The 19,684-nt window shown below is 38.0% G+C and overlaps 1 protein-coding gene across 3 annotated transcripts in view; it reads left to right on the forward strand.

The window, feature by feature from the left end:
- The window catches only part of FSTL5 (follistatin like 5), a 317,762-nt gene that overhangs the window by 164,757 nt on the left and 133,321 nt on the right, over window positions 1-19,684 (forward strand). For all 3 annotated transcript variants that reach the window (XM_061475634.1, XM_061475650.1, XM_061475640.1), the window contains exon 5: window positions 13,598-13,794. In XM_061475634.1, the coding sequence (XP_061331618.1) occupies window positions 13,598-13,794 (197 nt within the window). The remainder of the gene's footprint in view (window positions 1-13,597; window positions 13,795-19,684) is intronic.

A 19,684-nucleotide genomic window follows, 5' to 3' on the forward strand; every position in this document is an offset into this window, starting at 1 on the left:
GATAATTGTTGTTTATAACTGCAATTATTTCTGTGCAACTGCTAGAGGTTTATTGTTATGCTCCCACTGTATTCCATTGTTTTTCGGAAACAATGAAAATAGAATAGCAGCTAAAATTGGTCTGCTATGAGTGTAGTTATCTTAAGCAGTCTTAGCCAGTTATCATTTTCCTATTCTTAACTGGACAATTGACACTTTTCAAAATAATAAATACTTCAAACAAATACTTATCTATTATTAATAAACTTAGCTGTTGCTTTATTTTTAGTGCACATAAGTGTACATATTTGTATATATGCTCTGCTTCTGACATAATTTCCCCAAATCATACTTTCTCTGGAACAGTAGCAGCAATATCACATGGCAGTGGGTGACTTTTCAATGGCAGTTACTGTTGAATGTATCTACACTTAATTTTTGAACTTGACAGTTGTTTCTGTTGTGTAGCAGTCTCAAAATTCAGACAAACTTGTTTTTGCAATAAATTTGTGCTTAAGAGTTTCTGTGTTGTCCAGGCCTTTCATCTCATATTATTTTCCTGCTGTTGTAAGTTTTGTTAACCAGCACAGCTGCTGCTGTTCTTTATTTATACAGGTAACTAGAAAATTGCATTTGAAAATGGAACCAATTTTACTCTAAAATAATATCATATCTGATAACAGACTAAGGTATTTTGAAAATTAGTGTTTCCATTATGTTAAGGAAGCATTTGAATATAATGATTGCTTCATAGTTTTGGGGGAGAAATGACTTTTTTTTTATAATTCTTTTGGAGATTTATCAGATATATTAAATGTTACTAAACATTCACACTGTTTTCTTAACAAATATGCAATTTTTTTAAAGAAAATATTTGTCAGACAAACACAGTCTCTTCAATTTGCAGATGTTGGTATAATTCAATCACTGAAAACTTCTCTGCTCTTGCTGTGCCTTGTCCTAACATTTGTCCTCTGATCAGGTAGAACTTCTGGAGCAAGAATGTGCCTCCTTCTCCATAGAACAGCTGAGCCTGTATGGCTTCAGGACTGTGCAAAAGTTTCACACAATATGTGGCAGGGCAGAGCATTTTAGTATGGTTTGAGATTAGAATTCCCTGAAAGAGAAATATCCCAAAAAGTAACCTGGAATGTTGCCTTTTTCTCATTCAGTTTTGTTGTGTTTTTTGTTGTTTTTTTTTTAAAGACTGGAAGCCTATTTACTTTAAAATGAAATCTTTAAAAGGAGGAGTTCCATCTCAGGCCTTCACCTATGCTGGATCATGTCTCCATATCAAATTCTCAAAACTCTTATAACCTTCTAAAAGACAGTGAAAGGTGTTTTGTGTCAGTAAAAATCTGAAAATGAGATGTAATTAGTGACTGATGTATAGATGAGAATGGAAATGGCAGACATAGGTGCAAGCTCTATAAATGGACAAGAAATGTATCCGTTGTGCAGGCTCAATATTCTGAAATCTTACACCACCTCCCTTCATTTGTCTGTGAAGAGGGGGTGCATGGAATTAAAACTGTCAGCTTTGCCACAGTTATGCAGTCTGCTGTGAGAGTATAGATGGACCCAAAACGGCTGTGCACCCCATATTAGCAAACAGGTTGAGAATAGTCCTTTTTTTATGTGTTAGTGTTATGAGTTATGTGTTATGCGTTATGTGTTCAGTGTCATGTTTGCATAGATAAACCAAACCACCTATTTCAAATTATTTATGTAAAATATAATAAGTATAAATATACCTTTCAGGAAGCAATATATGTGTCAGATATTACAAAAACAGGCTTCTGTGATCTCTTAGCACTGTGTTTGGTGATCCCTAAAATAATCCCTTCCATAGCCATTAACTAGGCAATTATAACAATTATCAAAGAAATATTTAGTTAGATTGGGAGAGTAATAGAATGTTAATGGAAGCTTTCCACTTTCTATTGACATGAAATTATACATATCTAGAATATGTTTCTAACTTGTAAAAATTGTGTCAACAATTATTCTATGGTATTTTAATCTACAAATCGTCTCTCAAGTCAGCTGTTTTCAATTAGTAAGAGTATACCTTGATGTTTGGTTGTGTTGTTTTTTATTTTTTTTGTGATATCTATTTTTATCCTAGTCTTGGGATAAGTAAAGTCAAAAAGACATTGCAAAATGTCTTTTTGCATCTAACCACAGATCAAGAATAAAGATAAAAAGCTATACATAAAGACAGTAACATTTTTGAAACAACTACTAGGTCAGCATACTTTTTGTAGTTGTATGGAGAAATCTCTGACTAAAGCATTTATTTCTTTATAGTGAAGCTAGAATTAAGTTATTGATCACTCTCTTGGTAACCATTTCTGTGGCTGTGAAAGGAAACTAGGATCCAAATTCTGTTACGGATGACTGGTCAAAATACATTTGCGTATAATCCCACAATGTTGCAATTTACATGCTGCATCTTTAAAAGTCCCACACTGTCCCACACGACATCCTTGTCTCTAAATTGGAGAGACATCAATTTGATAGGTGGACCACTTGGTGGATGAAGAGTTGGCTGGATGGCCAGACGCAAAGTGTTGTGGTCAATGGCTCAATGTTCAGCTGGAGACCAGTAATGAGTGCTGTCCCTCAGGGATCAGTGTTGGGACCGGTCTTGTTTAACATCTTTGTCACTGACATGGACAGTGGGATTGAGTGTGCCCTCAGCAAGTTTGCCGATGACACCAAGCTGTGTGGTTCGGTTGATACACTGGAGGGAAGGAATGCCATCCAGAGGGACCTTGACACACTTGTGAGGTGGGCTGATGCCAACCTCATGAGGTTTAACCGTGGCAAGTGCAAGGTCCTATACCTGGGTCGGAGCAATCCCAGGCACAGCTACAGGTTGGGCAGAGAAGAGATTCAGAGCAGCCCTGCAGAGAAGGACTTGGGGGTGTTGGTCAATGAGAAAATGAACATGAGCCGGCAGTGTGCACTTGCAGCCCAGAAAGCCAACCGTATCCTGGGCTGCATCAAAAGGAGCGTGACCAGCAGGTCGAAGAAGGTGATCCTGCCCCTCTACTCTGCTCTTGTGAGACCTCACCTGGAGTATTGTGTGCAGTTCTGGTGTCCTCAGCATCAAAAGGACATGGAACTGTTGGAAGAAGTCCAGAGAAGGGCCACGAGGATGATCAGGGGACTGGAGCACCTCCCGTATGAAGATAGGCTGAGAAATTTGGGTCTGTTCAGCCTGGAGAAGAGAAGGCTGCGTAGAAACCTCATAGCAGCCTTCCAGTATCTGAAGGGGGCCTATAGGGATGATGGGGAGGGACTCTTCATCAGGGACTGTAGTGATAGGACAAGGGGTAAAGGGTTAAAACTTAAACAGGGGAAGTTTAGATCGGATATAATTCTTTCCTGTTAGGGTTGTGAGGCACTGGGATGTGTTGCCCAGAGACGTTGTGAATGCTCCATCTCTGGTGGTGTTCAAGGCCAGGTTGGACAGAGCCTTAGGTGATATGGTTTAGTGTGAGGTGTCCCTGCCCATGGCAGGGGGGTTGGAACTAGATGGTCTTAAAGTCCTTTCCAACCCTAACTATTCTATGATTCTATGAAAGTGGGTTGGTGTAGGCCAAGTTTTTCTCTTGCTTTGATCTGTCCAGGTCTAGCTTCAGGGATTAATATAAGCAAAAATTCAGATATGTGTGTGTGTGATGCCAAATTAAAATTACAAGAATGCAGAGGTTTTGTTATCAAAACTCCCTAGTTGGTATTGCAATTGTATGATTGCTAAAGTACATTACCTTCGCCTCATCCATCAGAGTATTACAAGACCTGCGATAAGATGTATCATTATAAAATGCTAGCAGCTGTATTTATAATATGTAAGCCCTTTGTACATAGCTGGACAGGCTGGATTGATGGTCTGTTGCCAGTGGTACGAGGTTCAACAAGGTGAAGTGCTGCGTGTTTCATTTGAGCCACAACAGCTCCATTCAATGCTACAGGCTTGGGGAAGAGTGGCTGGAAAGCTGCCTGGTGGAAAAGGACCTAAGTTGCTGATTGACAGCTGGCTGAACATAAGCCAGCTTGTGCTCAGGTGGCCAAGAAGGCCAACAGCATCCTGGCCTGTATCAGCAATAGTGTGGCCAGCAGGGCCAGGGCAGTGATCATACCCCCTGTACTGGGCACTGCTGAGGCTGCACCTCAAATCCTGTGTTCAGTTCTGGGCCCCTCACTACAAGAAAGACATCTAGGTGCTGGAGTGGGCCCAGAGGGCAACAAAGCTGGTGGAGGGTCTGAAGAATAAGTCTGATGAGGAATGGCTGAGGGACATGGGGTTGTTTAGTCTAGAGAAGAGAAGGCTCAGGAGAGAGCTTATCATTCTCTGCAGCTACCTGAAAGGAGGTTGTAGTGAGGTGGGGGTTGGTCTCTTCTCCCAAGTAACAAGTGATTGGACAAGAGGAAACTGCCTCAAGCTGCTCCAGGAGAGGTGTAAATTGGATATTAGGAAAAATTCCTTCACAGAGAGGGTGGTCAGATATTGGAACAGGCTGCTCAGGGTAGTGGTGGAATCGCCATCATATAGATGAAGCCATCAGTGATATGGTTTAGTGGTGGACTTGGCAGTCCTGAGATAATGGTTGGGCTTGATGATCTTAAAGGTCTTTTCCAACCTAGCTGATTCTGTGGTTTTACAGGGGAGATACTGGTATAGGTCTTCGTAGTACAGTGCTGTCTCTTACTGAATCATGTTTCTTTCCTTCTGGAACAGTGCATCAGTTAATTATGTAAACAATTACTGTAGATGACCTGGTAACATTAAAGTAAATGAGGCTGCACACAAGTCTCAGCAAGGTTTCAGATTTCACTGAAATCCTTTTTGCATCCTCTTCCCAACCATAGCTGATGAGATTTGAAAATTTTAAACCTCAAAATACACTTTCAAGCCTACACTAACTACAGTAAGAAAACTTAACCTGGAAGTGATACATGAAGTTGTTGAGTTTTAATCAAGCTGATGGCATGCTTATTTTGATGACAGACAAGTATAGATTGGTTAAATTATGATGTGGATCCAAAGGCAGATTGAATGCTCCTTTTCTTGAGTTTCAATTTATAAATCAGGCTTTCCTCCTTCTATTGTCAAAAAGGCCTACTCCCTTGTGTTTCTGTGGGAATGAGCAGAGAAGTACAAAGATGCAATGCTTAACCTCAGAAGCACTGTTTATGCCTCTTCCTCAGGCCTGCTGAAATGAAGTTTTGTCACGTACACTTACTGACCTTGGTCCACCGTAGCTCAAATTTCTGTGAATTGCTTTAGCTTATGCTGTAATAGTGCCTCAAAGATGAATAGTCCTGTAGAATGTGTTTTTTTTCTTTTTCTTTCCCCTTTCCTCCTGGCTAAAAAATATCCCCAATGAACCAAAAAAAACCAAAACCACACACAAACCCCTTTGTATTGACCTGACAGTGCAGAGGGGCTCAAAACTGGTTTTGCCTTGGCCTGAGCTGATTTTATGTGTTTCAGAAATTCCTTAATGGTCAAATGACTATTGCTTATCCTGTTTGACTTAAGCTCTCTCAAAACTGCCTGTGGATAATTTATGCTAAACAAATAATAGCTTTTTATTTCAACTGAGGTTGGGAGAAGATTTATTTTTCTATTTTCACACTTAACCTTGTTACCCAAAAGAAGCAGGTTCTGATAGTGAAAGTTATAAAAAGTAATTGAAGCAGTTGCCAAGACTGGGGAGGAAGGCTCTCTCACCATACTTTCATGTTCCTCCTGATGATGATCTCAAGAGGCTCTTGACTCCTTATGGGTTTTCCCCCCTAAATCTTCCTGAAGAAAAGGTTGAAACTTCAGTACCCAGAGAAAAACCACAAGGGAAAGCATAAGAGGTATTTCAAGAGGATACTAGGAAGGATTTTAAAGTATTTTTTTTCTATGTTAAGACTTTTCTGAATTAATTAAATTGGGCTAATAGACTGCTTAAAATATCCATTTGAATAGCAATAAAATTTTGGTTTCATATGTATAAACAAATTATTTTTCCTATAGGAAAAGGCTGAGTGTAATGACTTCTGTAATTAGCACCAAAAGCCAACTGTGCTAAAGGTGAAACAAAGGAAGTAGTTGGAATAGGTGATGGAGGGGAAGAAATACAAATGGAGGCACAGAGCTGTCGATTTTAACTGTAGTGTGGTTTTAGTTAGTCTTAACCCAGTCTTGAGACTTCACTTTCATAAACCTCTAAATACCCTGGGAAGCCATGGGAAAAGGAAGACTGTGACTTAATAGAAGCCATATTTCATCTTTCAGTAACTATTTTAAAATAAGAGAGCCCTCTGACACACGCTTCCTGAGAAGTAAAAGCAGAACTCTACATAGACTTGTGGTGAAGCTTACATCCCAGAATTATTTCCCTGCTGGATTTGGGATACATCTTAATCTGTCGGTTTTTTTTAATGTAAGCCTATAATGTTTCATAGCTTTCATAGTATCACTCCAGATACCACAAGTCAAAAACTGTGTAAGCCCTGTGGGAGGAACACTAACAGCAGTGGTTGGATTAATGCCACCAAAGGGAAAAATAAAATGCTGCATTAAACTCCTGTCTCAGCCTTCATTTTTACCAATGTCTTCCTTTGGGTCTCTGCTTTTCTCTTTTTCTTAGTTTTTCTTTTAATAAGGTAGGATTATCTTCTTATTAATGTTGTATATGAATTTTTACTTATGAAGTTGAAGTGTGGGTGTTGGGCTTGGTTTCTGTTTGTGGTTTTTTTATTATTATTGTATGGGAAAAAGAAAAACTGATCTGAAACCTTGAGCTGGATACAAGAAAACAAAAAGTTGTCAAGTAGGAAATCTCTTCAGCACATGTTGGGTAAAGAAGAATGATATCTGATATGTTTGGAAAATTGAGCATATTTGTTAAATGTGCCCATTTTCATCTCTTCTTCTTTATGGTAGAATACCCTGAGGTAAGCATCTGAGGCATTAAGATTTTCAAGAAGTGATACCACTCATTGCAAGAGCTGTAGATTTATCAGTTGTTTGAAGGCAGGGTCAGTCTCGTAGAAGAGTTTTGACTTGCCGTTTACATACTAACTCTGCTGATGGTGTTTGTGATCCTAATGTAGTCCAAACAACCCACACATTCAGTGTTTTCTCAGCTGTGGAAAACGATGTTTTGAGCATTATTGTCAACCTGCTAGAGCTTTTAAATGTCATCTTGAAGGTGAAAGATTGTATGACCTATTTTCTTCTGTCAAGAGATCTGTGATATGTTAACCACTCTGCATTACTAGCTGTAACAGAGAAAGTTTTGATGTTAAACCCTGTTTATCCAAGAATTTTTACAGAAAAAAAAGTAGTTTAGAGTGTGAATTTCTCCTCCCTACCCCCTTCAACTTCTGGACCATAGACCAAAAATGAGATGGCTTATGTTCAAGTGTAGTTCCAGAGCTTCAGTGAGGAGAGTAGAGAATAAGGGTCAAACTATTGAGCTCTAGATTTGGAAAATAAGTTTGATATTGGGAAATAAGATATCGTGTAACAACATCTGGACCTGAAGTTTCTTCCACATAAAACCTAAGCAATTTGGTGGCTTAAAAAGTTCCTTTATCTCTGAGGGCTATAAGTAATTTTGCAACTTTCATGTTTCATCTGTGGAAACTAGATCTTGAAAAATAGCTGAGTGGGTGAAGACCTTCAAGTTGTCTCTTGCGTTATGTTTGAAATTGAATTGATATTAGCTGTATCTATTCTTCATCTTATCAATGGGGAGTGTATGTGTGCACATGAATGTGTATGGCCATATTTGTATTAGTCTATAAATGTATGTGTTTTTCTATATGTATGTTATCTTGGATTAGTTTCTCTTTTTTGCTCCACAGAATATAATTCATAATTTTGCAGTGAACTATTTTGGCTAATGAGATTATTCTGAATGTGTACAAAATGCATGTAGAAGATTAACATTAAGCTTGGTGCTTCTCAAGTCTGTTCCATTTTAAAAAATCTCATGTATGTATCAGTTTTGTAATACTTAAAACTGTTTATAGGAGGTATGGTCCACTGGAAACTAGTTGCCATTTCTGTGAGAGCCAAAGTTATTTTAATTTTGAAGGAAAAAATGGCTTTGTGGAAACCGTTAGTGCTATATGGGTACAACTCAGCTCAAAATCATAAGGATCTTGGAATCCAGTTGTATCTCAGTGGCTGATGATTTTCATGGAGATAGAGCCTCCATCAATATTATTGATTTGATAGATCTCTGACATAAGAGTTGTTCCTGCTAAGTAGCTGGAAATTCTAAGGCAAGGAAGAGTTAAAATGTCTGTATTAACCATGAAAGTGGTAAAAGAACTAAGGACAGAAACTGAATGATTTGTCTTTATTATCTTTTTAAAATGATAGGTTCTTTCTTTCCTTCTCTATGGATCCTAGTATTTTTCTACAAACTGTGTAATACAAAACCCTTACATCTGAATTTGAATTTAAAGAGTGACCCCTAAACTGTAATCTTAATTAGTTCTTTAATATTTTTCTACCGGTGTTAAGAATAATGCGTATATTCATTTGCCATGTTTTCATAAATTACTAGTTAGTTTTGATATCTATCTTTTTTTCCTGCAAATTAAGTAAGATTTAAATTGTCAAATACAACTTTTTTCTCTATTATGGGCAAATAGCATCTATTCAATACTGTTTAGAAGGACAATAGCACTGAAAATCTAACTTTCAGCTGTTTCCAAGGTAACGGAGATATAGCTGCAAAGCTGTTGTACCGCATAGAAGGAAACAGCCAAGTGTGTCTAGTTTTCAACTATTTTTGAGTTTGGAGTATGTAAGCCTTAGGACTATCACTGTATTACAAGATACAGGACCAGAGAACTGCACTTCAATTTTAGTTTGTTTGTTTGTTTTGGCACTTTTAGGTGCACATGTTCTAGGATTGTGCAGATGATGTCAGAAAACTTGTAAAATAAGTCACAGCAGAGTTTGGGGGGATTTCCTGTTTGATTGGTTGTTTTGCTTTGCTGGTTGTTTTTGACAAAATGTTCTATGTAGTAGAATGGGTCCATTCCATGAATGGAAAAAAAACCCAAGAAAACAACAACACAAAAGCAAACAACCAACAAAAAAAATCCAAACAAATAGAACAAAACCCCAAGAAAACACAAGATTTGCTATTCTTGCTTTCTGCTTTTTTTTTTTTTTCAGAAATGAACTATTTATTTGTGTAGTAATCCTAGTTCATAAATGGAGAAAGGGTTATATAAATTATACACAATGTGTAGGTTGCACTTACGTATGTAGATAATTATATAGAATTTAGTAGGTCTTTTCAGAAGTAATATATTCCCAGTAGTTTGTTTTTCTCAATTATGTCAAGCATAAATTACTTTTCCTCACTATAAATGTTTTCGTGCTTAGTCCCCATTTACCATTTGTGTGTCATTGAGACAACAATTTCACAAGTAATGCTTTCTAAATTAGAACATAAATAAAGCAACTAAGTTTTTCACAGTGATGCTGCTCCAGCCTGGGGAAGGTCTCCTGTAAGCAGAGCCTCATTCTTGTGATTTAAACATCTGCTTTACATTTCCTTAACATTTCCTTAAATACTACAGTGAAGGGCAGTCATGGAAATGAGACTAGAGGATGATTTCATAATGAACCTGTGCCGTGCATTGTGTTTCCTTATCATCCCCTTATCTGTCAGTTGCATCCACTGGTCATGTTTGCCCTTATGTTCAAGACTATGGAGTCTTTGGTGTAAAGGCTACCTTCAGTGATGTAGGTTATTTTTGCATTACTTGTTATGATCTGTCATGAACAATGCCTAAAACACCACAAACTCTAGGGCAACAGAAAACAAAGCATTTGTTTTTAATATTTTATTTTTAATAAAGTTATTTAAAGATACAGTAGAGCCCTACCAATGTGATTAAATGCCTGAGTATTTTCTTCTGACCCTTATATACAAACCCTGTGCTCATGTGGAGAGACCTTGACATCCTTTCCAGATAAAAAAGAGGAATACTACTTCCATATTAGAGACCTGTAGCAGAGTGTGGTTACAGGGAGTGTGAAGCTACAGTTGATAAAGCTGTGTTTTCTATGGGTCAGACTAATCTAATAAGATAAGTGAGAAATAAAATAACATCTGTTTCAAACCATAGATGACAGCCAACAGAGATTTTTCTGGCAGGTTTTAGCAGTATTTTCATCATGTGGATGGACTAGCTTTCAAACAAGTTGGTGAAGCACCTGAAGAATCACAGTGGACTCTAGCAAACATAAAACCCACACAATAGAAGCCAATGGACTGTTATGGTTGGGACTGTGATTCAGTGCGGTTCATCTGCAGGGTGAGCAGTATACACTGAGAGCAGATTACAGCTATTATTTTACAGAGATGGTGCAAATAATCTCATAAAGAGGCTAGTCTTTAACATTGTTGAGTATAAAATAAGCATCTGCTGAAGATGGGTTGTAGAGATATGAAATTGTTTTGTGAACCATATTCAGTGTACTTGCAGCTGGTTTTAAGAGTGCCATTGTTATTAATGTTTCAGTGTCAATAAGAAAGCTACTTTTCAGATTATTAAATAACATCATCTACCCTTAATTCTATTTTCATTAATATTAAAGAGAGTAGTATTTTCTGTTAGTAATTAATACAACATACTGATAACCTTGAGCTACTTTTTAGGTTAAGAATATTTCCAAAGGACTTCATGTGAACAGGGTAAATAAAAATGCAAAGTTATCTTAGTGTAGAACACCTGTAATAGATTTTAGCAAAATGTTCTCAGGAAATTATGTTCTTCTGTTAATGGGGTAATATAAACCATATATATATATATATATATATATATATATATATACACTAATAGCATATAACTTAAGATATTTTGGTGACACTGGGGTGGTTACTTTATGAGGTGGAGAGTGTGACTGTTAACGGTTTTCTGTTCTTAATTAATAAATAAAGTTTTTATGCAAGTAGTCAAAGTTGTGGCAATAACGATCTCAGATAACTTTTTATTAAAGAGCATTTATGTCATATATTAAACAGAACAGTACAAATATTTTTCCCTTCTGGAAAAATGCAAAAGTAGTTTATAAACATGTAATATAAAAGTGCTCTTATATGACTATTATGCTAGTTTCAGAAGTTTGTGCTATGCAGTGGGAAATGTACAAAAAAGAAATGCTGTAGAAAATGCCTGTATTTTTCTCTCTGAATAGTTATTGTGAAAGAAAATTTTAGTTCATCATTCCTTAAGCTTTAGATGTCAAGTAGAAGTCCTGTCTAAAGTGAGTTGAAATGTCTTTATTGGACTGAAACTGAAATTCCTTTAAAACTTTTTCCCGTAAACTATTAAAAGTTAGAAATGGGAAAAGAAGCTAATTATGACAATGGTTTTAATGATCATGTGATACATAAATATTTTTTCTCTAAATTTGCACTACTTTGTATATGTAGTATCTCATGCAGAGTTTTTTTGTTTGACCCATGCAAAAGTTGTCTGCATTTAATAAATAATCTTTAATATTCTAATTAATATTAGCATCATTGTCTTTACAGAGATGAACCTCTATCCAATTCTTGATCGATTATTAAAGTAAGAGACATTGCCATGTGCCTCAAGGACAAAAAAAAAAGAGAATTGCCAGTGTAAATTTTTTGTTCATTTTTTGCTTCTTTTTCTAACTCAGACATGTACTGATTCATCAAAAACACTGCATCGAATCTGGGATTTGACAGATATTATTGAGAAATAAACAGCTTTATTTATGTATCTGTAAGGTAGAAACAGCCCTTTGGAATTGCAGAATGAGAACTGTTTAATTAAAAATAATTTACAAGAGATAAAATCTGGACATGGTAGCTAGGTCTGACCAGTATACTATATAAGAAATAAGATTTGTCTTTTCACATATATGCCAGAAGTATAGGTAAAATAATGTTAGACTTCAGCTGCACCTGAGTAAAACCAAACTGTCCCTCTCTGAGGTTACCAATGCCAGAAAAGTTACCTAGGGGAGATAAGGATGGTACTTATTTTCCTGGCCCAGTCTTTTGGAGTTCACCCAAATGAATTAGCGTATGCTGAATTTAAGTGCTGTCTTCCCTTCCCACCACCTGGAGCCTGCAGCCTTTCACATGGAAAGGTTTCTTCGCTGCAGCTACAGAATAGCTATGGAATAGACACATTTTCCTACTGAGTAGTTTTGCATTAGACCCCTGAAAAGCAGTCATGTCAAACTCGGGTTTTACAAATGGTATGTCCTCAATCTCCATGCCTCTTGCAGGTAAGGATAAATGTGCAAATAATATGTTTAGCTCAGGCTGTCAGACAGCCACATAACAGGCAGTGGCTTTTAGAAGAAAATATAAAAAAAAAGCCAGAGTGGGTTTGATTCCTAAAACTATTTTGTCTACTTCCATGATTTAACTTCTATCATAGGAATCCTTCTCTTCTACGTCTGTCACTAGGATAGTGAGAAGCATTTAGGAATTCTTTTGCTCTGCCTTACGAAATGGTGACAGAGGTGTACATAGTGATGCAGTCACCATAATGCATATACCATTAAATACAGAAAATAGTAAATAATTGAGGTAAATAGTTGTTCCTCGTTAATATTTGTATCTTCATCATAGCATCTGAAAAACCCCAAACCTGAATGTACCTTTCTTTGCAAATCAAGGTATTGCTCTAGCCTTGAATTTATTGCTTGAAGTTAACTTAGGTAATAGCTAACTGTAAATATATATTTGCAACAAATGCAAAGTATTTTTGCTGGTCCATATTTGCATATTTCATCAAAACCCTTTTGAAAAGCCAAGGTTATGGTGATAAAAGCAAAAACTTCTGAGCAATTTCTCTGTTCTCTGTTCAGTTTAAAATGTTGAGTGACTGATAGAAGGGAACACCAGGCATACACTATATGGTGCTTTGGCTTAGATTGAGTAGTGACTGTAATCAATACATACGGGGTATTGGCTGTAGCAATTTCTGCTTTATAGAAGACTTCATAATGAAAAGAATAAGCTAGATCTTGTAAAAAGATGTGATTTCTCTTCTTATGGCAATCCCACTTTTACCTGTTCAAATAAGTTTGCTATGGCCAGGAAATGAAAAGTTAGAGCTAGCTTAAGAGTCCTCAAGTTTAATTTCTACTTTCTGAAGCCAAATCCTATGATGAAATATATTCCTTAGGTATTATTTTGTATCATATTAGCAGGTTTTGCTGCATATATTACATTGCAGTATTCACTTTAGGAAAGTGTATATGAAATGCTTTAGGAAAGGTAAAATTTTTAAAAATCTTCAGATGCACCTTTCCAGAAGGATCTAAATGGAAAAGTACAGGCTTGTAAATTGTTAAAATTTTCTTTAGTTTCCATACACAGATAATTTTGTTTACAGAAAGTATCTAGAAGTGCAATAATTTTTTGGCCTTATTCTGAAGACCAGACAAGGAAATGGTATTGATCAAACTACTACAGAACAAATTCCTTACCTCTTTTAATTTTTTCTTAATTTAACTTTAAGTTAATTTTTTTCTTAATAAGAAAAGAAATTAAAAATGATGTTGTATTTTGTATTCTCTTTCCAGGGGATAAATGTAAACCTACTGAATACGCCCAAGTGAAAAATATGTTACTGGATCTAAGAAGTCAGAGATACATTGCACCATCAGGAGATAAAATCGTTGATGAGAAAATGGCTTTAAAGAAACTTCTTGTAGATCAAATGTTTCATTATTTTGATTCAGACAACAATGGACTTGTGGACACTAATGAATTATCTCAGGTAAGGTTTGTTTCCAGTAGCACAGTAGCTATTCAGTTGTCTTTGTCAGGACTTACCCACACGAAATGTTATGTCTCGGGATGCTTTCAATTTTGAAAATTTATGTGAGTCTCTGAGGTAGAAAACTTCATTCAAGAATTTTTGAAAAGATGAATTATTCAGAAATTCTTCATTGATTATTCAGAAACTTGAGTAGAATGCTTTGGGATATACCTTAGGGGGTTAGAACACTATAGGTTGCTTTGACAGTGAGCTAGTTTATTATCCACAGCATGCTATCATAGTCCAACTGTATAGATGCATTATAGAACTTGAAAGCAATTTAAATGATATTTTAAATCACTTCTATAATGCTAAGCAGGTATTACTGCTTTATACAAGTTGGGGCTAGAAAAGTGCAGAAATGGTCATGGAAAAAGGGTTCTAGTCTCTAAATGGCAAGTTTTAACTAACTACAGGTTTAAACCAGTATGGCTGCTCTGGTAGACATGACAGCACTAGCTTGAATCTATCTAGAAGGGTAGATTTGGTGTTTAATTATTAAAGAGTCTTTTCCTTTTTCTTTTTCTTTTTTTTTCTGATTAAAGAGTCTTTTATTAAAGTGTTGTTATGGCAAATGTACTTTGATTTACTAGATAATATAGAAGTCCATGTTTGAGAAGCCTAATCATAGCTGAGCTATATTAATGAGTATACCAGGCAGCCACTTAAAAATTCAAGAAAATTAAGATTTGTTAGATGCCACTATTTATCATTACTCTGCTTTTTAAGTCACATGTCAGTGTTAAGAGGTATTTACAAGTGAATCTATAATACCCAAGGTGTTAGGCTGGACTTAGCATTTCCATACAGTTAGCTTGTAAAGTTTTAGTAGCAATTTCCAGAACCAGAGACTGCATGCAAATATAGGTATAATTTCAAATAATTATAAATGACTTGTTTAAAAGAATGACTTCGTTGCCATAGTCCTCACTTAACTACTGGAAAATAGTTGAACAATTTCACCATTGCAGATCCACTATCTAATTATCAGTGAATCATGCTTTTTTAGAGGAGCAAGACTAAAGTACTAGTACTGGATGTCAGTATCAAATATATTTTTAGTAGTTTCCAGGTTTGTATAAAGAAACAGCTCTTCTCTGTTCAGGTGCTAGATGTATACTATTACACTTTCTTTTGTTTCTTTGTGTTAGACGTAGTTTAAGAGAAGTAAATTCTTGCATTGAAACAGGTCAGACAGCCTTAAAACCGAAACATGGTGCTTCGTGGCTTGGCTGACATTCGTTATAGAAACATCAAAGTATTCAACCTACAGCATAATGTAAAAAAAGTTCATTGTTAGTGCTGTATGGTTTGTTATTTTGTGTTTTGACAAGAGACACAATGAGCTAACCTGTTGACCTCAGAAATCGCTCTTTAGTCAGTTTGAACAGAGGGGAAAAAAAAGATAAGCTATACCTGTTTCTTGTGAAGCCTTCTCAATAGCGGAAGCTTCAGCTGAGAACCTTTGTCTCTTTTTCCTATGACAAAAGGAAACAGCAAATCACCTTTGGAAAACACAGAATATATGCAGCTTTGCAGTTAAGAACCTAGCTCCTGTATAATCTCAGTATTTGTAAATCTATGCCTTCGTCTGCTGGAGGAAGATTTTAGCCTGCATATGTACTGAAAAGAAACAGTGTGTGACTCAGTTCTCAGTTCTCTCAGTTCAAATTAAAAAAAAACTCAGAACAGTATGCTCAAATGAAATGTCCTGTTTTTCAGAGCATTGTCTTTGATTGTTGAAAACTTGACACTTTGTTTTTCATCCTCCTGAGTTTTAGACCAATTAATGTTTTTTGTTCTTGTCAAACATAAAAGCTTGAAAAATCAAGATTGTTTTGGAAAGTGGTATCAGACTCTTGCTGTTTTCTGTCCTTTGTATATATGATAGCTATTAGTATTTCTAAAAAAACTGGAACAGCTGTAGTAGGAGAAAAGAAACAAGAAAACCTTGTCTTGAATACACCTATCTAGAAGGTATTGATTCATAATGTGAGCAATGTCCCTGCCACTGAGAGAATGCTGAGCCCGTAAACTTTCTTGGAGTGTGATTATTGAGGGGGAAGAGGTGGTGGTGGTGGAGGAAGAATGTTAGGTCTTTGAGCTTTCCCAGGGCTAAATGGGAGTGTGTTTCGTCTGCGTGGCAAGAAGGGGTGGCTTCTGTGAGAAGCTACTAGATGCTTCCCAACTCTCTGATAAAGCCAATGCCAGACACCTCCAAGATGAACTCACCACTGGCCAATATGTGAGAGAAGCAGCACATCAAGGTCAATGAAGAAGGAGGGGAGGAGGTTCTCCAGGTGCTGAAGCAGAGATTACACTGCAGCCTGTGGAGAAGGCCATGGTGATGTAGGCTGTCCTCTGCAGCCCGTGGAGGTCTATAGTGGAGCAAATACCCACCTGCAGCCTGTGAAGGAACCCAAATAGGAGAAGGGGGATGCCCAAAGGAAGCTGTGACACCATTGGAAGGCTGCACTGGAGCAGGTTTCTGGCAGGACCTGTGACCCTATGGAGAGAGGAGCCCACACTGCAGGAGGTTTGCTGGTAGGACTCACACTGGAGCAGTCTGTTCCTGGGGGATCTACTGGACCCACACTGGAGCAGTTCATGAAGAATTGCATCTTGTGGAAAAGATCCACATTGGAACAGTTTGTGGAGAGCTGTGTCCTGAGGGAGGGACCCCACACTAGAGCAGGGGAAAAGTGTGAGGAGTCCTCCCCCTGAGGAGGAAGGAATGGGAAATACAGCATGTGAAGAACTGACCTCAACCTCCATTTCTCATGCCCTTGTCAACCCACCAAAGGCAAGCATTAGTGTAGTCTTGGAAAAGTTCTCAGGATTAGGAGATTTTTTTTTGGTTGTGCCCACAGTACAGCCAAAATTCTGAAATCTGCAGACCTGTCATAAATAATAGTGTCTGCCTGCATTTTAAATTTAATCATATTAAGGGACTATGAAAAATAACATATTCGTTGTAGAAAACAGCAGGGACTCCTGAAGTTAATTTATGTTCGTGTGAAATTTTGTTCTTTAGTGCATCTTAAATTTTACATCTCTTCAATCTTTCTGTGCAGTGACTGCAGTCAGGCTCTTGGATTTCATTTTATTGTTTCATAGGTGTCCATATAGTCACCATACCTAATATAAAATTGAAATTAATCAGTTGAAGGTTGGAAATAGTGACAGGAACACTCCAATTTTTACAGATTAGAAATCATAAATTTCTTGCATCTGTATCTCAAGGCAAGAGAAACTAATATTACCCTCCAGAAAAGCAAAAATAGTACTGTTTATAAAAAAAAAAAGCTGTTTCAAACAATGAGAGATTTTTTTTAAATTAAGTATTATAACAAATCAAAAATCATCAGGTTTGGTTTTCTTTTTAGTTTTTTTTGGGTTGTTTTTTTTTTTTTTAGTTTTAACAGTTCTGGCATCTGAGTATAATTTTTTTTCATGGCTGTGTAACAGTCTAGTACAGAATTACAGTTAAAAAATAATAATCCATTGCACAGTGTAAATGTCAGATAAGGTAGTCTGCAGTGAAGATAAAGTGGTGGAATTATGTAGCCCCATGCAAGCTAAGTGAACATTTTTTCCCATATAAATTCTTCGCTGACTTGACTGCCTTTTTCACTGCTGAGCCTAACTCATTTAATATTATAGTTTCCAAATCCTGTATTGGCAAGGCAGACGTGGCTTGATATTGGAAGAACTTACCAAGGAAGTTAACCTTTTAGACCACTCTCTTTTCAGAGGTAGGTACTAATCAGGGTATCTACGCTTCCAGAAGGCTGGGCTTTCAAAATTACCATCATCTTCATCACCTCTGGTCAAAGATACATGCAACATATCTACATGATTTCTAGTAAAGTGGGGTGGTTCTTTGAAGGGTTTGTTTTGGATTGTTTTTAAAGCACTCTAAAAGAATTGGGGGAAGGGGGGCATCATTCCATTCCAACACACCCAGTCAGTTCCAGAACCTATAATAAATGCTTGGAGCACCGTAGAGATATCCCAGCCGCTCCAGCCAATGAGCCGGCTTCAGTTGGAGCTTGGCTCAGATGCCTTTATACAAATGCCCATAGCATGGGGGAACAAACAAGAGGAATTAGAGATGTGTGCACATCTACGGGGGTATGATATAATAGGTATCACAGAAACATGGTGGGATGGCTCCTACAACTAGAGTGTTGGAATGGAAGGTTACAGGCACTTTAGAAAAGACAGGCCTGGCAGGCGGGGAGGGGGAGTTGCCCTTTATGTTAGGGATAGGCTGGAGAGTATGGAACTCTGTCTGGAGACAGGTGAGCAGTCCACAGAGAGTTTGTGGGTCAGGGTTACAGGGAATATAGCTATGGGAGACATTACTGTGGGGATCTGTTACAGACTGCCTGATCAAGGAGAACCTGCGGATGAAGCACTCCATAGACAGGAAAAGCCTCACGCTCGCAGGCCCTTGTTCTCATGGGTGACTTCAACCATCCTGACATCTGTTGGAAGGACGGTATGGCCCGGCACAAGCAATCCAGGAGGTTCCTCGATTGTGTAGAAGACAACTTCCTTCTGCAAGTAATAGAGGAGCCGACAAGGAGAGGTGCCATGCTTGACCTTGTGCTCACCAAGACGGAAGGGCTGGTTGGAAATGTGACGCTCCAGGGAAGCCTTGGATGCAGCGATCATGAGATGCTTGAATTTGAGATCCTCAGGACAGTGAGAAGAGCGTGCAGCAAGCTCACTGCCCTGGATGTCAAAAGAGCAGACTTTGGCCTCTTCAGAAACCTGCTTCGGAAGGTTCCATGGGATACAGCCCTAGAGGGCAGAGGGGCCCAAGACTGTTGGTTGATATTCAAGGATCACCTGCTGCAAGCTCAGGAGTGTTGCATCCTATCCAGAAGGAAGTGCAGCAGGAGGGCCAGGAGACCTCCTTGGATGGACGAGGAGCTCCTGAGGAAAATTCTATTGAAAAAAGAGGCTTATAAAAGGTGGAAGCAAGGACAGGTGGCATGGCAAGAGTACAGGGATGTTGTCCGAGAAGCTAGGGACCAGGTTAGGAAAGCTATGGCCCAGTTAGAATTAAACTTAGCTAGAGGTATTAAAGATAACAGGAAGGGACTCTACAAGTACGTAGCAAATAAAAGACTAGGGAGAATGTAGGCCCCCTCAGGAAGCTCTCAGGAGAACTGGCTACACAGGATTTGGAGAAGGCTGAGGTTCTGAATGACTTCTTTGCCTCGGTCTTCACTGGCAAAGGCTCTGACCAAACCACCCAAGTCTTGGAAGGCAGATGCAGGGACTGTGAGAATGAAGACCTTGCACCCACTGTAGGAGAGGAACTGGTTCGAGACCATCTTAAAAATCTGAATGTGCACAGGTCCATGGGTCCTGATGAAATCCATCCGTGGGTCCTGAAGGAGCTGGTGAATGAAGTTGTGAAGCCGCTGGCCATCATATTTGAGAAATCATGGCAGTGAGGTGAAGTTCCCGATGACTGGAAAAAGGGAAATATAACCCCCATTTTCAAGAAGGGGAAAATGGATGACCCTGGGAATTACAGAGCAGTCAGTCTCACCTCTGTGCCTGGCAAAATCTTGGAGCAGATTCTCTTGGAAGGCATGCTAAGGCACATGAAAATCAACAGGATGCTTGGTGACAGCCAGCATGGCTTCACTAAGGGGAAATCCTGCCTGACCAATTTGGTGGCCTTCTATGATGGGGCTACAGAACTGATGGACAGGGGTAGAGCAGTTGATGTCATCTACCTGGACTTGTGTAAAGCGTTCGACACTGTCCCGCACGACACCCTTGTCTCTAAATTGGAGAGACATCAATTTGATGGATGGACCACTCA

The sequence above is a fragment of the Pezoporus flaviventris genome, unplaced genomic scaffold, assembly GCF_033815535.1.
Source record: "Pezoporus flaviventris isolate CSIRO_AGI_PZ_B2104156 unplaced genomic scaffold, CSIRO_AGI_Pfla_v1 ptg000002l, whole genome shotgun sequence".
NCBI classification, from domain to species: Eukaryota; Metazoa; Chordata; class Aves; order Psittaciformes; family Psittacidae; genus Pezoporus; species Pezoporus flaviventris.